This window comes from Vulpes vulpes, chromosome 3, assembly GCF_048418805.1.
Source record: "Vulpes vulpes isolate BD-2025 chromosome 3, VulVul3, whole genome shotgun sequence".
Taxonomy (NCBI): Eukaryota; Metazoa; Chordata; class Mammalia; order Carnivora; family Canidae; genus Vulpes; species Vulpes vulpes.
Window position 1 is genome coordinate 112,559,193 of NC_132782.1, and position 18,442 is coordinate 112,577,634.

Genomic DNA, 18,442 nt, shown 5'->3' on the forward strand with positions numbered 1-18,442 from the left:
TGAGGGCCACAGCCACAATAGAGTGCCAGCCTGGAAGCAAGGGGACTCTGCTCCAGACACAGTAGGGCCAGCTTCCTACTATGTAGCCTTGGGCAAGTCACTGAACGTCCCTGCAGCTAACCCCTGAACAACAAAGGTCTGCTGGTGGTGAGACTGTTTTCCTCTATGGCCTTGGCTGGACCTCTCTCCCCAAGCATGACGTCCACAGGGGTCCTCCAATCCAGATCTTGGCGGCACCCCCTGCCTCTCTGACTTACAGAGCAGTGAAAGAGCTGATCTGAGCAGCCGCAGATCATTGATTTGTCTGAGAAGCTGTTGGCTTTTGAAATGAGACAGGAAGGAGGGTTGAGGTGGAGCCCAGCACAGGAAGAGGTGAAGAGCCCAGCTGCCGTGACAGCGGTGGGCTTGGGGGACTGCAGGAGCTGGCGGGCCGCAACCGCGCTGCCCTGCACAGCCAGCGCCTCCCCACCCTCCTGACTGGGCCTTGCTCCTGCCTTGCACAGATCCCGAGGGCTCGGGGCCCAGCTGACCGACCACTGAGACTCCCACGACGTCCCCACCACCACGCAACTGGCTCCGTCCACTGGAGCAGGGCTGAGCCTGGGAGTGCCGGGATGGAGCATCCCCAGCCCCCCAGTCTCGGCATCCCTAAGGCGACGAGGTCCAGGAGTTAAGGTGAGTCCAGGCTGCCTCAGCATAGATGGGGGAGGAAGAAGAGACTGTGTCAGTGACTTTCAAGGCCGAGCTACTCTAGGGGGCAGTGGCTGGGTGGTGCTGAGCAGGTGTCCCTGTGGTGCTGGAGCTGCTGAGCAGGACTAGTTCACCACGTGGAAGAAACATGTGCCCACAGACAGCCCACGACAGGCCGAGGGGACAAAGCCCAGCTCCCCAGGTACCAGTGATGGGCAGGGAAGAGCAGGAAGTAAACAAAGTGCTGCAGGCAGGCAGACATGAGGCCGAACACGGCAGCCCAGGGGTGAGGCTTGAGATCGGCAGACCTGAGCTCCACTCCTGGTACCCCTTTCCACCTGTAGGATGGGGGTGACACTACCAGACCTGCCCCAGGGTCCTGAGGGCCAGGGGAGGTGGTACAATCAGGCTGGGGCCCAGCACCAGTGTCAGCTCCACGAACGCCACCCCCATGTTGGGTGAGCAGCCCCGAGAGATCTCTTCCAGCCACATCTTTGGGTGGAAATGAGGCTCATCATTCTGAGAGAGACAGTAACCAGAGGCCTTCCCAGAAGAGGTGCCACTGAGCTGGGCTGGGGGTGGCTGCTGGCCGTGGGGTCCTCCCCTATGGCCAGGCTACTGGGTTCCTAGGGCTCCTCTGGGTCTCCTCAATAGGCTCATGCTTTCCCCGAGGTGGGGGCTCACTCTTGGCCATCATAGATGGGGGTGCAGGCTGGGTGCCCCTCCTCTGTCCCAGGGCAATGGCAGGAGGGCCGTGTCCTGCAGCAAAGGTACCTGCCTCCCACCTCTGGAAAAGGCGACTGGGTTTCAAGTGGTCCATACCCATGGTGCTGGGAGGTGGGATGAGGGCAGGGAGTCGGGAGAGAGGAGCATCCCAGAGGCCAGGCGGGAGGTCAGCACTGCGGGGCCCCCACAGCCAAGAAGTGCAGCAGGGGAGAGAGGCTGGCCGCCTGCACAGACCAAGCGATGGCTGGGAGGAGGGCCTGGGAGGGCAGCGGAGGACAGGACAGGGCTTGTTGGCAGAGACCATGAGTAAATTGGACCTGTGTCTTCTCAGGGACGAGACAGGGTCTGATGACACCAGCACCAGGGAGCACAGGGCCTTAGCTGCGTCCGCCCCTACAGATGCCACTCTGGAGGATGCTGGGCACGGGGAAGCCCGCTCCAGGGATGGGCAGCGGGTCCCCCTGTCTGCCTGGCCTCGCCCCGCCCACAACAGCTCCACTTTATACCCACTGACCAACTTCTGGCCTCTAGGTCCGCCGAGGCAGCCCGAGGCCCACTCACCCTCAGTCTCCTGCGCCCTAGGCTGGCAGGGCCTCCTGCCGCTCTCTGGAGGCTGCCTGCACTGGGCAGGACCTACCTGATGTCCCTGGCAGCCTGCGGGCCCCAGGTCACACTCCACTCAGAGGCCTGTGCAAGTTCCACCCTGCAGGGCCTGTCCACACAGGCGGCCAGCTAGCCGTCCCTTGGGGGGAGCTCTGTCATCAGCCTCTCATGCTGGCCCTTGTTTTAAAGTGTAAGTATATCTCACGTAACACTTGGGATACACTTACACTGAAAGAATCATCGTTCATCGGAAATTCAAATTTTACTGGGTATTCTGTATCTTAATTTGCTAAATCTGGCAACTCTAGCCCTGAGGTCAGAAGGGCAGAAAAATGGGTGTCTCATTCAGAGGAAGCAGTGGTTCCCAACACAGTCAGGCTGATGGGACTTCAGGGTGCAAGCAGGAGAGTCTCACCACCCCCCAGCTTCCCAGACACACTGGGGCCTCACTCCCCTCATTCTTGCTGCTGCTGCTGTCCCTCCTCTGTCACTTGTCCGGCTCACTAGTCTGGTGCTTCTCAGTTCTGACTGCTCATGACGATCGCCTGGGTAGCTTTCAACTACACACATGGTGAGGCCCTACCTCACACCAAACACATCTCTAGGTGGTTGGGCTGAGCCGTGGCTTTCTAAAATTAGTGCTCCACAGAAGCACAATTCCACTTCTGAGTATATATACCCCAAAAACCAAAAGCAGGGGCTGGAACCAGTGATTTGTACACACCCATGTTCACAGCAGCATTTATCCACAAAAGAAAAAAGGTGGAAACAACCCAAATGTCCATGGATGGATGAATGAATAAACTAAATATGGTATGCCCACAAAATGGAACATTATTTAGTTTTTAAAAAGAAGGGAATTTTTATACATGTTAAAACAAAGATGAACTTGGAAAACATTACGCTCAGTGAAAGCAAGTCGGACACAAAAATATCACAGATACTCTATGATTTCCCTTATATAAGGCCCCCAGAGTAGTCCAGTTCATAGCGATAGAAAGTAGATGGTGGGTGCCAGGGCCTGGGAGGAGGGAAATGGGAAGGTGGTGCTTAATAGGAGCAGACTTCCCATTGGGGGGATGAAGAATCCTAGAGGTGGTGATGGTTTCACAGCTCTGTAAATGTACTTAGCACCACTGAATTATACACACAAAAAATGGTTACAATGGTAATTTTTACGCTGTGCATATTTTAATCAAAAATCAAATTTTAAAATAGTGCTCTAGACCCTGTCTGGCCAGAGCTGAGAAGCGCTGAACCTGAACCTTTCTTCAACATGGTCCCCTCATGTTCCCAGCCACTAGCCCACCACCAGCATCAGCGCAGTGTCACCGTGGGCGTACCTGGACACCCAAGGACAGGAGGCCATGTCCATCCTGGATGTGCCCTGACATCCAACAGCAGGACAGAGGCCCTGGCATCCTGGCCTCATACACTAAAAAGCCGTAATAACATTGCTTCATTTGGGTTTAGACACATTTGGATCTGTAGACAGCTGCTAGCGCAACTTTTTTTTTCAATTGAGGTATAACTTCCAGATAGGAAGGTGAACTCAATGGGTTCTTACATACGTATACTTGTGCATCTGTACCAATCAATGATCATACTGATCACTCAGATCAATGTGTAGAAGTTTCCAGTGCCCGCCCAGTCAAAACTGCCCCCAAGGGCAGCCACTATTTTGACTTTGATCATTTCAGATTGGTTTGGTTTGACATAAATCTCCCCATAAGTGGAATCACAGAGTATCTTCTCTTTGGTGTCACATTTCTTTCACTCTGCGTGTCTGTGAGGGTCAGTCACACTGCAGAGTGTGGCAGTGGCTTATTTTTTGTCTTTACTATGCAGGACTTGATTGTATGAATGTATCAAAAAAAAAAAAAAAAAAAGAAAAGAAAAGAAAAAGGAATCCCATTCTATTGTTGATGGCTATTGGTTGTTTCTACTTTTTTGGACACTATGACCAAAGCTGCTAGAACATTCTGATATAGTGCTTTGATTGATATAAACAGTTGTTTCTGTTGGGTATATACCCAGGCAGGGAATTGGTGGATCACACAAATATGTCTTATCAAAATATTTAGTCTTATCACTACCAAACATTTTTCCAAAGTGATTTTAATTTGCATTCCTCTGATGACTAAGGATATATATTTTTTAAACTATTTTTTAATTTCCTTTTTAAGGGGTAGGGGCAGAGGAAGAGGGATAGATCTCTTTATCTTAGGCAGGTCCACATGTAGCACACAGCCTGACACAGGGCTCCATCTCACAACCCTGAGATCATGACCTGAACCGAAATCAAGAGTCTGATGCTTAACCAACTGAGTCATCCAGGCACCCCTCTGAGGGCTAAGGAAATTATCTTTTGTGACATATCTTCAATTTTTTGGCTCACTTTAAGCTGGGCTGTCTCTTACTGATTTTTAAATGTACTGGAGACATCTCCTAGTCAACATTTTGCTTTCTCACCCTCTTCTCTTGAACAGATATCCCTAATTTTGATGAATTCCAATATATCACTCTTGTCTTTCACGGTTACTGCTTTTTTTGTGCTCCCTCTAGTCTTTACCTAGCTCAAGTTTCTGAAAGTATTCTGTATTTTTTCTAAAGGCCTGGCTGTGTTAGCATTCACATTTAGAGCTATGATCCATCTTGGAACAACTTTTGTGTATGGTGGGAGGGAGGGGGTCAAGGTCCATTTTCCTGTAAGAATATCGCAATTGGAGTAGCACAATTTAATACAAAGACCGTCTTTTCTCCATTGAACCGCAGTGGAGCCTTGGATGTAAATCTGGTGACCATATATGTGTGGGGCAGTGTCTGGACACTCTATTGTACTGCATTGGTCTATTTGTCTGCTCTTGTGGCAATACCTACAGCTCTCTATTAAGCCTTGAAATTCTGTAGTGTAAGTCTAGCTTTGCTCTTTTTTTTTTTCTTTTTTTCAAAATAATTTTGGCTAGTTCAGAGTCTTTTGCTTTATGGATATATTTTTAGAATTAGCTTGCCAATTTCCATCATCCCTTCCTCACCAAAAAAAAGCTTGCTGGAATTTTGATTAGGAAGTCATTCAATTTATAGATCAATTTGAGAAGAACTGACATTTTAACAATATTGTTTTCCAGTCCATGAATATGGTAAATTGCTCCTTTAGGTCTTTAATTTCTCTTAGTATTGTTTTGTAATTTTCAGTGTAGAGGTCTTGCAAATTTTTTGCTAAATTTATTCTTAAATACTTGCTTTTTAAACATTCTAAAATTTTACTTTCAATTTCTTTGTTGCTAGTAAGTAGAAATATATATGGTTTTTTTTTTGGTATTTATTTTGTGTCCAGAAATCTTGCTAAGTTCATGCTAAGTTCTAATCAACTGTAGATTGAATGAAACAAAACATCAACCAGAAAAGATTACTCCTAGACAATGAAAGTGAAGTATATACTTTACTTGCCTTTATATTATTTGTTTTAATTTTTTTTATTTAAGTGTTTTTAATAAGCATGTATTACTTGTATATTTCAATGAGGTAGGGAAGCAATACATGTTTGTTAGCAAAACCTAAGCAACTGAAATTTGCAAAATAGGGGCTGGCTGTCTCAGTAGAACATGCAACTCTTGATCTCAAGGTCATGAGCTCAAACCTCACATTGGGCATGGAGCCTACTTAAAAAAAAAAAGATAAGACAAAACAAATTTACAAAATAAAAAACAATTTCTTAATCACATTGTCCTATATTTCCAGCTTTTCTATATATGGCCAGATAAAAATGGTATGTGATTATCCATCACTACGGGAAAAAAAGTATCCTAATTCTCCACACCTTGATTTTTTTCCACATAAAAATACACTATAAAATATCCAAGAATCTCAACAAACTCCAGGTAAGATTAACTCAGAGACCCATATTAAGACACATTTATAACCAAACTTTCAAAAAGACAAAGACAAAAAGAAAATGTTGAAACCAGCAAGACAGAATCTACTATCATGTAAAGGGATCATCAGTAAAGATTAGCAGACTTTACAGAAAAAAAAAATTAGTGCACAAGCTAGTACTACTGTAACTTTGGTTTACAACTCCAAATTTTGTTTCTACATAATTTGAGAATAAAGAAGGGGTGCCAATTTGGCTCAGTTGGTAGAGCATGTGGCTCTTGATCTTGGGGTTGTGTGAGCCCCACATTGAGTGTACAGATTACTTAAAAATTAAAAAAAATTAAAGAAATTAAACAATTTTTAAAAATCACTAGTTTATGTTTGGGGGCACGCCACATATAAAAATGTAACATTCTTATATCAACAACCAAAAGGAGTCAGATGCAGTTGTAAAGGATCAAGCAAAGTTTTTGTATGTTGTGCATTAGGCTGGTATAAATTCAAATTAGTGTTGGAATTTCAGGATGTTAAATGTAATCCCATGGTAACTACAAAGAAAATAGCTATAATATATACACAAAAGGCAATGAGAAAGGAATTTAAAGATTTCACTACAAAAAAATCAATGATAGGACCCACAACTCTATGGTCAGCTAATCTTCAACAAAGCAAGAAAGACTATCCAATGGAAAAAAGACAGTCTCTTTAACAAATGGTGCTGGGAAAACTAGACAGCAACATGCAGAGAAGAATGAAACTCGACCACTTTTGTACACCATACACAGAAATAAATTCAAAATGGATGAAACACCTAAATGTGAGATGGGAAACTATCAAAATTTAGAGAAGAACACAGGCAGAAACCTCACTGACTTTGGTCATAGCAACCTCTTACTAGACACGTTGCAAGGGAAACAAAACCAAAAGTGAACTATTGGGACTCATCAAGATAAAAATCTTCTTTAAAAAAATGATAAAAAAGCTTCTGCACAGCAGAGGAAATCAACAAAACTAAAAGGCAACCTATGGAATGGAAGAAGATATTTGCAAATGACATAACTGATAAAGGATAGTATCCAAAATCTATAAAGAACTTATTAGGGCAGCCCCGGTGGCGCAGCAGTTTAGCGCCGCCTGCAGCCCAGGGCGTGATCCAGGAGATCTGGGATCGAGTCCCACGTCGGGCTCTCTGTATGGTGCCTGCTTCTCCCTCTGCCTGTGTCTCTGCTTCTCTCTCTCTCTCTCTCTCTCTCTGTCTCTATGAATAAATAAAATCTTAAAAAAAAAAGAACTTATTAAACTCAACGCCCAAAAAACAAATAATTCAGTCAAGAAATAGGCAGAAGACACGAATAGACAGTTTCAGATGTCTAAAGAAAGACATCCAGATGGCTCACAGAGACATGAGAAGATGCTCAACATCACTCATCATGGGCACCTGGGTGGCTCAGTAAGTTAAGCATCTGCCTTCAGCTCAGATCATGATCCCAGGGTCCTGGGGTCAAGCCCCATATAGGGTTCCCTGATCAGTGGGGAGCCTGCTTCTCCCTCTCCCTCTGCTTTCCACTCCTCCTACTTGTTCTCTTTCTCTCTTTCTCTGTCAAATAAATAAATAAAATCTAAAAAAAAAAAGAAAGAAAGCGAAAATAAAATGTTTAGAAAAAAACCACATCACTCATCATCAGGGAAGTACAAATCAAAACCACAGTGAGATATCATTTCACACCTGTCAGAATGACTAAAATTAACAACAAGGAAATAAAATATGTTGGCAAGGATGTGAGAATGAGGAACCCTCTTACATTGCATTGATAGGAAACTGGGTGCAGCCACTCTGGAACACAATATGGAGGTTCCTCAAAAAGTTAAAAATAGGACTATCTTATATTCAGCAATTACACAACTAGGTATATACCCAAACGATAAAAAAATACAGATTCAAAGGAGTACATGCACCCCAATGTTTATAGCAGCATTCTCAACAACAGCCAAACTATGGGAAAAGCCCAAATGTCCATTGACTGATGAATAGATAAAGAAGATGTGGTATATACATACACTGAACTGTTACTCAGCCATCAAAAAGAATGAAATCTTGCCATTTGCAAGATGGATGGAGCTAGAGTGTATTACGCTAAGTAAAATACGTCAGTTAGAAAAAGACAACATATGATTTCACTTATTTGTGGAATTTAAGAAACAAAACAGATGAACATAGAGGAAGGAGGGAAAAGAGAGAGAGGGAAACAAACTATAAGAGACTCTTAATGATAGAGAACAGAGTTGATGAAGGAAGGGAGAGACATGGGGCATGGGCTAGACGGGCAATGCGGAAAAAGTGCTCTCCTTAATTGTTTTTTTTTTCAAAGATATTATTTATTGGGGAGTGTCAGGCAGAGGGAGAGGGAGAAGCAGGCTCCCCATGGAGCAGTGAGCCCAATGCAGGGCTTTATCCCAGGACTCTGGGATCATGATCTGAGCCAAAGGCAGATGCTTGACTTACTTAGCCACCAAGGTGCCCCAGAAGGGCACTTGTTATGATGAGCACTGGGTGCTACATGTAAGTGATGAACCACTGAATTCTACTTCTGAAACCAATATTGCAATGTATGTTAACTAACCAGAATTTAAATGAAAATTTGAAGGAAAAAACACAGAAAACAAATCCAAAAAAATAAACTATACACAAAGACAGTAATGCAATAAATGAAGGGGAGAAGCTATAACGCATAAAGAAAACAAACAGCAAAAGACATGAGACATGAGAAGATGCTCAACATCACCCATCATGGGCACCTGGGTGGCTCAGTAAGTTAAGCATCTGCCTTCAGCTCAGATCATGATCCCAGGGTCCTGGGGTCAAGCCCCATATAGGGTTCCCTGATCTTAAAATAAAAGTTATTTTAAAATAACTTTACCAGTAATTTTAAAATACACTTTATTTAAATTCAATTTGCCAACATAGTATAACACCCAGTGCTCATCTCATTATGTGCCCTCCTTAATGCCCATCACCCAGTTACTCAAACCCTACCAGTAATTATTTTAAATGTAAATGGATTATACTATCCAATAAAAGGATAGAGATTTTCAGTAAGATAAAACCCATGATCCAATTATATCCTGTCTACAAGAGATTCACCTGAGATGCAAAGACACAAATGGGTTGAAAGAAAAAGGTTGGAAAAAATATTCCATGAAAAGAGTAATCACAAGAGAGCAGGACAGTCATTACAGATATAAGACAAAATAGATTTTAAGTCAAGAAAGGTTACAGGGCACCTGGGTGGCTCAATGGTTAACCAGCTGACTCTTGATTTTAGCTCAGGTCATGATCTCAGGTTCTTGGGACCGAGCCCGGCATTGAGCTCCACACTCAGCATGAATCTGAGATTCTCTCCCTCTGCCTCTTCCTTCACTCACACATTCTCTTTCTCTCTCTAATAAATACATCTTTTAATAAAAAAGAAAGGTCAAAGAAGAACATTGTATATATTTTAAAAATATTTTATTTATTTGAGAGACAGAGCAGGAGGAGGAAAAAAGGATAGAGCAGAGGGAGGAGGGAGAGGAAGGAGGAAATAATCTCAAGCCAACTCTGCACTAAGCGTAGAGCCTGACACAGGGCTGGATCCCACAATCCTGAGATCATGACCTGAGCTGAAACCAAGAGTCAATTGCTTAACTGAGTGAGCCACTCAGGCACTCCTAAACAACACATTTTTTAAAAAAAAGATTTTATTTATTCATTCATGAGAGACACAGAGAGAGAGAGAGGCAGAGACATAGGCAGAGGGAAAGGACTCAATCTCCGGACCCCCGGATCATGACCTGAGCCAAAGGCAGACACTCAACCACCCAGGCATCCCTAAACAACACGTTTTTAAGTAACTAATGTATTAAAGAATAAATCACATGGGAAATTAGAAAAAAAAGAGATAAATGAAAATGAAAACATACCAAACTAATTGGCATAGTGAAGGGGTGAAATTTTTTTGTGAAGGGGTGAAATTAATAGCTACAAACACTTAACATTAAAAAGCAAGAAAGATCTCAAATCAACAACCTAACTTTACAACTTAAGGAACTAGAAAAGAACAAAGTAAACCCAAAGCTGGCAGAGGAGGGAAATAATAAAGAGTGGAGATAAACAAGAAAAGGAATTAAACAAGAAAGAAAGATTAATGACAGCAAAAGCTGGTTCTTCAAAAAGATCGACAAGATTGACAAACCTTGGACTCAGAAAAAAAGAAGACTCAAATGACTAAAATCAGAAATAAAATTGGGGATACTACTACCAATTTTATTTTTTTAAAAAAAGGATTTTAAGAGTCTAGGAACAACTATACACCAAAAAATTGGATAACAATTTTAGACAATTGCATAGACAAATAGACAAATGCATAGAACCACAAAACCTACCAAAACTAAATCACAAAGAAATAGAAAATTTGAATAGATCTATAAAGTAAGGAAACCCATAAGCAGTAGTCAGTATTTAAAGAAAAAAAAAATCTCCTTACAGAGTAAAGCCCTGGGCCTGATGGTGTCACTGGTGGATTCTACCAAACATTTAAAAAAGAAGTAATACAAATCCTTCTCAAATTTTTCCAAAAAAATGAAGAAGAGGGAACATTTCCTAACTCATTTTATGAAGTCAGGTCGGTCTAACAAAGCCAAAGACATTACAAGAAAAGAAAACTATGGACCAATGTTCCCTATGAACATTAATGCAAAAATCCTCAACAAAAAATAACTTTGATAAATTTAGTAAATTTAATCATTTAATAAATTCAGGAATTTATTCCTAGATTACAATGATTCAACAGAGAAAAACTGATCAATGCAATGTACATCAACAGAATAAAGGAAAGAAACCACATGGTTATCTCAACTGATGCAGAAAAAGCACTTGACAAAATTGAATATCCTTTTTATTTCTTTTCCTTAAAGATTTTATTTATATATTTGAGAGAGATAGAAAGCACAGCAGGAGAGAGGGAAGAGCAGACTTCTCACTGAGCAGGAAGCCTGATGTCAGACTCGATCCCAGGACGCAGGGATCATGACCTGAGCCGAAGGTAGACACTCAGCCAACTGAGCCACCCAGATGACCCTGAATATCCTTTGATGATAAAAACATTCAACAAGGGGTGCCTGGCTGACTCAGTCAGAGAAGCATGCAACTCGATCTCAGGGTCATGAGTTTGAGCCCCACATCAGGTATAGAGATTATCTAAATAAATAAATAAACAAACAAACAAAAAACCCCAAAACATTCTAGGGTGCCTGAGTGGCTCAGTTGGTTAAGTGTCTGGCTCTTGAATTCAACTCAGGTCATGATCTTGGGTCCTGCATCAGGCTCCCTGCTTAGCAGGAGGTCGGCTTGTCTCCCTCTCCTTCTGTCCCTCCGCCCACTGGTGCGCGTACTCGCTCTCTCTCTCTCTCTCTCTCTCAAATAAATAAATAAATAAATAAATCTTAAAAAAAAACAAAACAGTCAACAAACTAGTAATAGGAGGAATCTACTTTCACCTAATAAAAGCTGTACGTGAAAAAAAACACAGCAAACATCATTCAATAGTGAAAGTCTAAAAGCACTTCTAAGACCAGGAATAAGCTATAGGTACCCATTTTTGTCACTTCTCTCCAACATAGTGGTGGAAAATCTAGCTAGAGCAATGAGGCAAGAAAAGAAATAAAAGGTATCCAAATTGGAAAGGAAGAATTAAAATGATCTCTGCTTGCAGATGATATGATCTTTTACAAAACAATTATTAGAACTAATAAATTAATTCAGTGAAGTAGCAGAATACAAAGTCAACATACAAATAGAAATTGTATTTTACACATAAACAATGAACAATCTGAAAAGGAAATTACAAAAACAATTCCATTCACAATAGAATCAAAAATAATAAAATACTTAGGAATTAACTTAAACAAAAAGGTGAAAGCCTTGCACAAAGAAAACGATAAAAATTGTTGAAATAAATAAATAAATAGACACATCCCATGTTCGGTTGGAAGACTTAATATTATTGAAATGTCCATGTTACCTAAAGCTACCTACAGATCCAATGCAATTCTATTAAAATCTCAACGACATTTTTTGCATAAATAGAAAAATCCATCCTAAAAAAAAAAAAAAAAAAGAAAGAAAAATCCATCCTAAAATTCATATAGAATCTTAAGGGATTCCAAACAGCCAAAACAGTCTTGAAGAAGAACAAAATTAGAGGACTCACCCTTCTTAATTTCAAAATCACTACAAAGCTACTGTCATCAAGACATTGTGGTATTGGCATAGAGACAGACATACAGACCAACAGAACTGAACAGAGAGCCCAGAAACAAGCCTTCACTTATACGGTAAAAAAGAGTTTTGACAAGGGCGCCATGCCTGTTCAATGAGCAAAGGACGGTCTTTTCAACAGATGGTGCCGTCAAAATTGGAGATGCACATGCAAAAGCATGAAGCTGGATCCCTACCTAATACCATATACAAAAATAAACTCCAAAAGGATCAAGGATCTAAATATAAGACCTAAGACAATACAGTTCTTAGAAGAAAACAGCACAAGTCCCATGGGATCTGGCAGTGATTTCTTGGATGTGACACCAAAGGTATAGGTAACAGAAGAGAAAAATACAGAATTGGGCTTCATGAGAATTGAACATTTTGTTGCACCAAAGACACCAGCTACAGAGAAAAAGGGAGCCTATAGGATGGGAGAAAATATTTGCAAATTATATATCTGATAAGGGATTAATAACCAGAATATATACAGAACTCTTACAATTCAACAACAACAACAAGAAAAAAAAAACAACCAGCCATAAAAATGGGGAAAGGATTTCAATAGATATTTCCCTAAGAAGATATGCAACTGAACACATGAAAAGATGTTCAACATCATTCATCATTAGTGAAACACAAATTGACACTACAACGAGATCCCACCTCACATCTGTTAGGGTAGCTACTACCAAAACCACAGGAAACAACAAGCATTAGTGAGAAAGCTGAAAAATTGGAACCCTTATGCACTTTTGCTGGGAATGTAAAATGGTAAAGCTACTGTGGAAAGTAATGTGGCAGTTCCTCAAAAAATTAAAAACAGAATTACCACTTGTGGGCCTATGCTCAAGAACTGAAAGCAAGGAGGCGCCTCCGGTGGTTCAGCTGGTCGACCCGGGGGATTCTTGGTTTTGGCTCAGGTCATGATCTCAGGGTCAGGAGACAGAGCCCCACATGGGGCTCTGTGCTCAGTGGGGAGGCTGCTTGAAGATTCTCTCCCTCATTGTGTGTGCACGGGGGAGGGAGCACGGAGCCAGAGGTAGGGCTCCTGAGATCATGACCTGAGCCTAAATCAAGAGATGGACTCTTAACCGACTAAGCCATTCAGGCATCCCTATTTTACCACAATTTTTAAATGAAGAAAGAAAAACCATGGAGATCTGTATGATTCTATTTATGTGAAACCCTAGAAAAGGCAAAACTAATCTTAGACAAAAAGAGCAGATCAATGGCTCAGGGCCAGAGGGCCATAGGTGGGACAGCCCACAAAGGTGCATGAGGGGATTTTTTTGGAGGAAGAAATGTTCAAGGTCTTGACTGTGATAGTTGTTACAGTGGTGTATACATTTGTCAGAACTAATCTCAAAACCGTTTCTATGCTCAAAACAGGTGCATTTTTTGTATATAAATTATACCTCAAAAAGGTGATTAAAACCTTTACAACAGGGATCCCTGGGTGGCGCAGTGGTTTAGCGCCTGCCTTTGGCCCAGGGAGCGATCCTGGAGACCCGGGATCGAATCCCACGTCTGGCTCCCGGTGCATGGAGCCTGCTTCTCCCTCTGCCTATGTCTCTGCCTCTCTCTCTCTCTCTCTCTGTGTATGACTATCATAAATAAAATTAAAAAAAAAACCTTTATGACATTAACAGCTAAAAAATACACTATGGACATTTTTCCAGTTTGACCTTATTTCTTATGGCCATAGAGTTTTCCACTGTATACCAGGGCCTTAATAATTTAACAACCCTCTTTGAACAGAAATTTAGGTTTTTTTCTCCTTCAACTTGTTACAAAGAATGCTTTGGGATCACAGTTGTAGCGCCATCTTTGTGCACTTGTCCAGTTATTTCTTTGGGATAAAATCTCAGAAGTGGAACTTCTGGGGCAAAAGATATTTAATAGCAACAGATAATGGCAAAATATGATCCAGAATCACACTAATTTACCCTCCCACTAGCTGTGTGTTAAATTCCTACCACTCCCACATTCTTACCAATGCAACCTGTTATGTCATTATAATCTTTGTCAGATGAAAGACAGTAGTTCGTTGTTTTGTTTTTTTCTTGATCATTAGTGAGAATGAGCATCTTTTTAATGCCTGGGTCATTTATACTTCCATGAGTTATCTGTATCCTTTTTTCTATTTCTATCTGCATCCATAATTATCTGTGTCTAGAATCCTATTTGGTTTCTCATTAATTTCTTATAAGAATTAATTAATTAATTAATTAATTAATTAGGTTTCTCATTAATTTCTTATAAGAATTAATTAAGAAATTAATTGACTTATAAGAGCTCTCTCTATATATTAAGGATATTAGTACTCTTTCATGTGTATTGCAAAGGTTGACTCCTGGCTTGAGGTTTTCTTTCAGTTTTGCTTATGGCTTTTACTGTTATTTGGAAATTTTATTTATTTATTTATTTATTTATTTATTTATTTATTTTTGTTATTTGGAAATTTTAAATAAGTCTGTTAGTCTTTCCCTTGTGAGTCCAAGATTTTACATCTTGCTTTAAAAAATAAAATAAAATAAAATAAAATAAAATAAAATGGCCTTCCTCACACAAAGAATATTTTTAAATATACTCTCATATTTTCTTACTGTGTTTTCATGGTTTTGTGTTTTTAATATTAACACTTTCATTCAAACCGAAATCAAATTTTGTGCTCATTATGAATTAAAACTCAAAGAATATTTTTCATAAGCCGGCCAGTTTGCCCCAACAACATTCCCACTAATTTGGAATGCTATTGTCTTTCCACATTACCAAACTCCTTCATATGTAAATACTTTATGTATTTGTCCCTGGGCTCTATATTATGTTCTAATACACCATCCTGAAGATGGTATTCAAGAATCTAAGGTTGGTTCAATATTAGAAAATCTGTTAGTGTAGCTCGCAGCCTGAAGGAGGCTGGATATGAATCAATCATGTCAGTCTCTCCGGTGGCTTCCCACCACACCTAGAACAGACCCAAACTCTTTTAACAGTGAACAGGTCTCAGCAGTCCCCTGACCTTGTCTCCTGACCCTCCTTGTGAGCCCTCTCGCCCATTCACCATGCTCCAGCAATTATGTTTTTTTCTGTCCTGCCATGATTAACTTTCTCCCCCTTCAGATCACTGCTCCTACGTAGCCTTCTCACAGAGGCCTTCCCTGGCCACTGTGACCATCAACGGGCTCCGCCACGCGTAATGTGTGTTTCCTTCACAGCACTTATCACCTGCAGAGGCACCTCGCTCATTTCCCTCTTTTCTTCCCTACTGTCACAATGCTTCCACCCCGACCACACTCACAGGGTCAGGACTTGGTCTAGCTTGTTTTCCTTGACCTCCCCTGGTGTCCGGGACACATGACAGGCCCTCAATACGTACCTGATGATTGGATGAGTGAATGAAAATAAATCATGCAGCTATATCAATATTGCTCAAAAGGCCTTTCCCCATTTAACAGGCCCCCCCCTCATTTATTAAAAATGTGGGAATGTACTCTAAGAGGCAGTAGATTATCCAGCACAAAGGCTTCTGTTGGCGAAGCCTTGGTTTCTCCAACTCAACTGCTCCCCAGCTGTATGTTGTCCTTGGGCAAATCACTTAACCTCTCTGAGCCTTGATGTCCTCATCCATAAAATGGGAAAGATAATGCAATCGAGAGTTGCTCCAAGAAGTAGAATAAAGAGTGCTTAACAGAACGTCTGGAACACAGTAAGCCTTCAGGGAGTATCACATAATGTTATTTGAATGGTAAGAGAATCAAAGAATCTTTTTCAAGATGAGAACTAGTTAGACATTGTCGCAAACGTCAGGCCTGCCAGCTTGGGCTGGAATCATGCCTGGTGGTTGGGAGTAAAATGCAGATGCCCTTGCACGACTGCCATCCTTCACCACCGCGTGGGGGAAGCAGGGGGTCTGACTGATGTGGGGAAATTGTTCAAGATAAGTCTGGCAGTTTTAGAAAATAGAACTTATTCATACTGGGATAAGAATTCACCATGAAATGACGAGAACTAAGGTGAATACCTAACATGTTGATCGGATAGGAGATAAAATACACAAAAATTGTCTCCTTTATAATGACAGAATTCACAAGAACAACAAAAACCATTTAAAAGTATCTAGACGCAGGCAACCCTGGTGGCTCAGCAGTTTAGCACCGCCTGCAGCCCAGGGTGTGATCCTGGAGACCCGGGATCGAGTCCCACGTCAGGCTCTGTGCATGGAGCCATGGAGCCTGCTTCTCCCTCTCCCTCTGCCTGTGTCTCTGCCTCTCTCTCTCTCCTCTCTGTGTATTCTCATGAATAAATAAAAATCTAAAAAAAAAAGTATCTAGATGCAAATAGGGAATTGGCAAGATCCACGTGAGGGAAAACACAGCGTCACTACAGGATATAAAGGAAGACCAATGACCCCTACTCCAGTCTATACACATTAACGAGATTTCAGTCCAAATCTCCTCTGGTTTCTTTTTTTTTTTTTTTTTTTTAATTTTTTATTTATTTATGATAGTCAAAGAGAGAGAGAGAGAGAGGCAGAGACACAGGCGGAGGGAGAAGCAGGCTCCATGCACCGGGAGCCTGATGTGGGATTCGATCCCGGGTCTCCAGGATCGCGCCTTGGGCCAAAGGCAGGCGCCAAACCGCTGCGCCACCCAGGGATCCCTCCTCTGGTTTCTTCTCACCTTGGTTTTCACACTTACAAGAACCGAGGATTGAGCACAGTGAGAGGATCTGAAGAATATGCTCCTGGCCTTTTACGAATGCTCCCAGATTCCTCGGATGGGCTGGACGCCAGCCAGCTACCCTGAATTCATTGCACTACTTAGTGCTTCAATAGCGCTAGGAACAGAACGGCTGGAAAACGCTATATTACTTGTCGCTAAGCTTCTTTTTAGCATTTTCCAGGTAAATGGTTCGTCCTGAGTTAAAATGCCAGGAAGGCCCAATGCAAATACAAGGTTAGGGAGTATGTGGCCCCCTTGGGGCTGGAGCCAGTGACTCCTCTTAAGTGATTATCCCTAAGACCCAGAGAGCTGCAGGGCTGGGAGGCATGGGTCAGACCCGTTTCAGTGAGCTCCTGCCACCCAGGGCAGTAGGTGTGACCTCTGCCCAGCGCTGTGTCCTGTTTTCTGTCCTAGACCTGTGGATGAGGGCTGCCGACCCATACCCCCTAAGTACCTGAGGCCCTGCCAGAGGGGCTGCCGTGGGCTGGACATCCCGCCCGCTACAGGTGAGGACAGGAAGGGGGTGCGGGTGGGCTTGGGATCCCCCAGTGTCCACCTTAGCTGAGGGAGGGACATGTGGTTGGCCGGCTTTGGCTACGGGATCCACTCAAATTCTCAGAGAGGAAAAAGGAGGTGGGCAGGTGGTGCCTGGGCACAGCTCTGCCTCATAGCGGCTCCCTGTCAAAGTGCTCAGTAGAAAACACTGCCCCTGCGCATCAGGAGACCCCAGGAAAACAGTGAGGAAGACCGCAACACCGTACGTGTAGGAGCTTGGGCAAAGCACCATGACACGGACCCACGGTAGGACCTCACTGTGGCTTCACCGCCCTGGGGGCCGCCTGGCTCCCCCGACCCCCATCCGCCCCTCGCAACCAGCAACAATCTCCAGAGTTCTGCCTTTTCCAGAAGGTCGCAGAGCTGCAATCACAGAACACTTCCCAGACTGGCTTCCTTCCTTCACCCCTTCTTGCGAGCAGATCTACCCTGAACCTCATCTCTATCTCCAGGTCACAAATGAGGACACCACAGCGCAAGCAGCTCAGGCGGCCTGCCCAGCGTCCCACAGCCGGTAAGCGGCAGAGCTCGGGTTGGAGCCCAGGCCGGGCTCTGATCCACCGGCCCCCTCATCAGAGGCAGGCCCCGCTCACCCGTCTGGGCCCTCCCGGGCCGGGCTGAGGACCACCAGCAGGCCGGGGAGGGCACAGCGAGGGTCCCTTCCTGGCCCCGTAGGCTCACTCCCTGCCCAGGCCCGGTGGGTGACACGGCTCTCTCCCCAGCTCCCGGCGGCAATCCCGGACCCCATGAGGAAGCAGGAGGTGCAGCCAGGCACAGAGGCAGGCCAGGGGCACGGCTCGGGCTCCCCAGCCGGGCAAGTGAAAGCCCTCGTGGACCTGCTGGCCGGGAGGAGCGGCCAGGGCTCCCAGACCCCGCAGGCCCCGGACAGGCCGCCACTCGGCGATGGTAGGCAGAGGGAGCGCGCCCCCCCCCCCCCCCCCCCCCCGTGTCCCCGTCCCTCCCAGCC

The 18,442-nt window shown here is 43.4% G+C and overlaps 1 protein-coding gene across 2 annotated transcripts in view; it reads left to right on the forward strand.

Annotated features, from left to right (window-relative positions):
* Positions 1–311: 311 nt before the first annotated feature.
* The window catches only part of NLRC3 (NLR family CARD domain containing 3), a 35,728-nt gene continuing 17,597 nt past the window's right edge, over positions 312–18,442 (forward strand). Inside the window, exons 1-4 of one of the 2 annotated variants that reach the window (XM_072751377.1) lie at positions 312–675; positions 17,335–17,426; positions 17,928–17,989; positions 18,198–18,381. In XM_072751377.1, coding sequence (XP_072607478.1) covers positions 18,222–18,381 — 160 coding nt within the window. In that variant the 5' untranslated portion in view covers positions 312–675; positions 17,335–17,426; positions 17,928–17,989; positions 18,198–18,221. The remainder of the gene's footprint in view (positions 676–17,334; positions 17,427–17,927; positions 17,990–18,197; positions 18,382–18,442) is intronic. The other variant, XM_072751378.1, reaches the window with a different exon arrangement.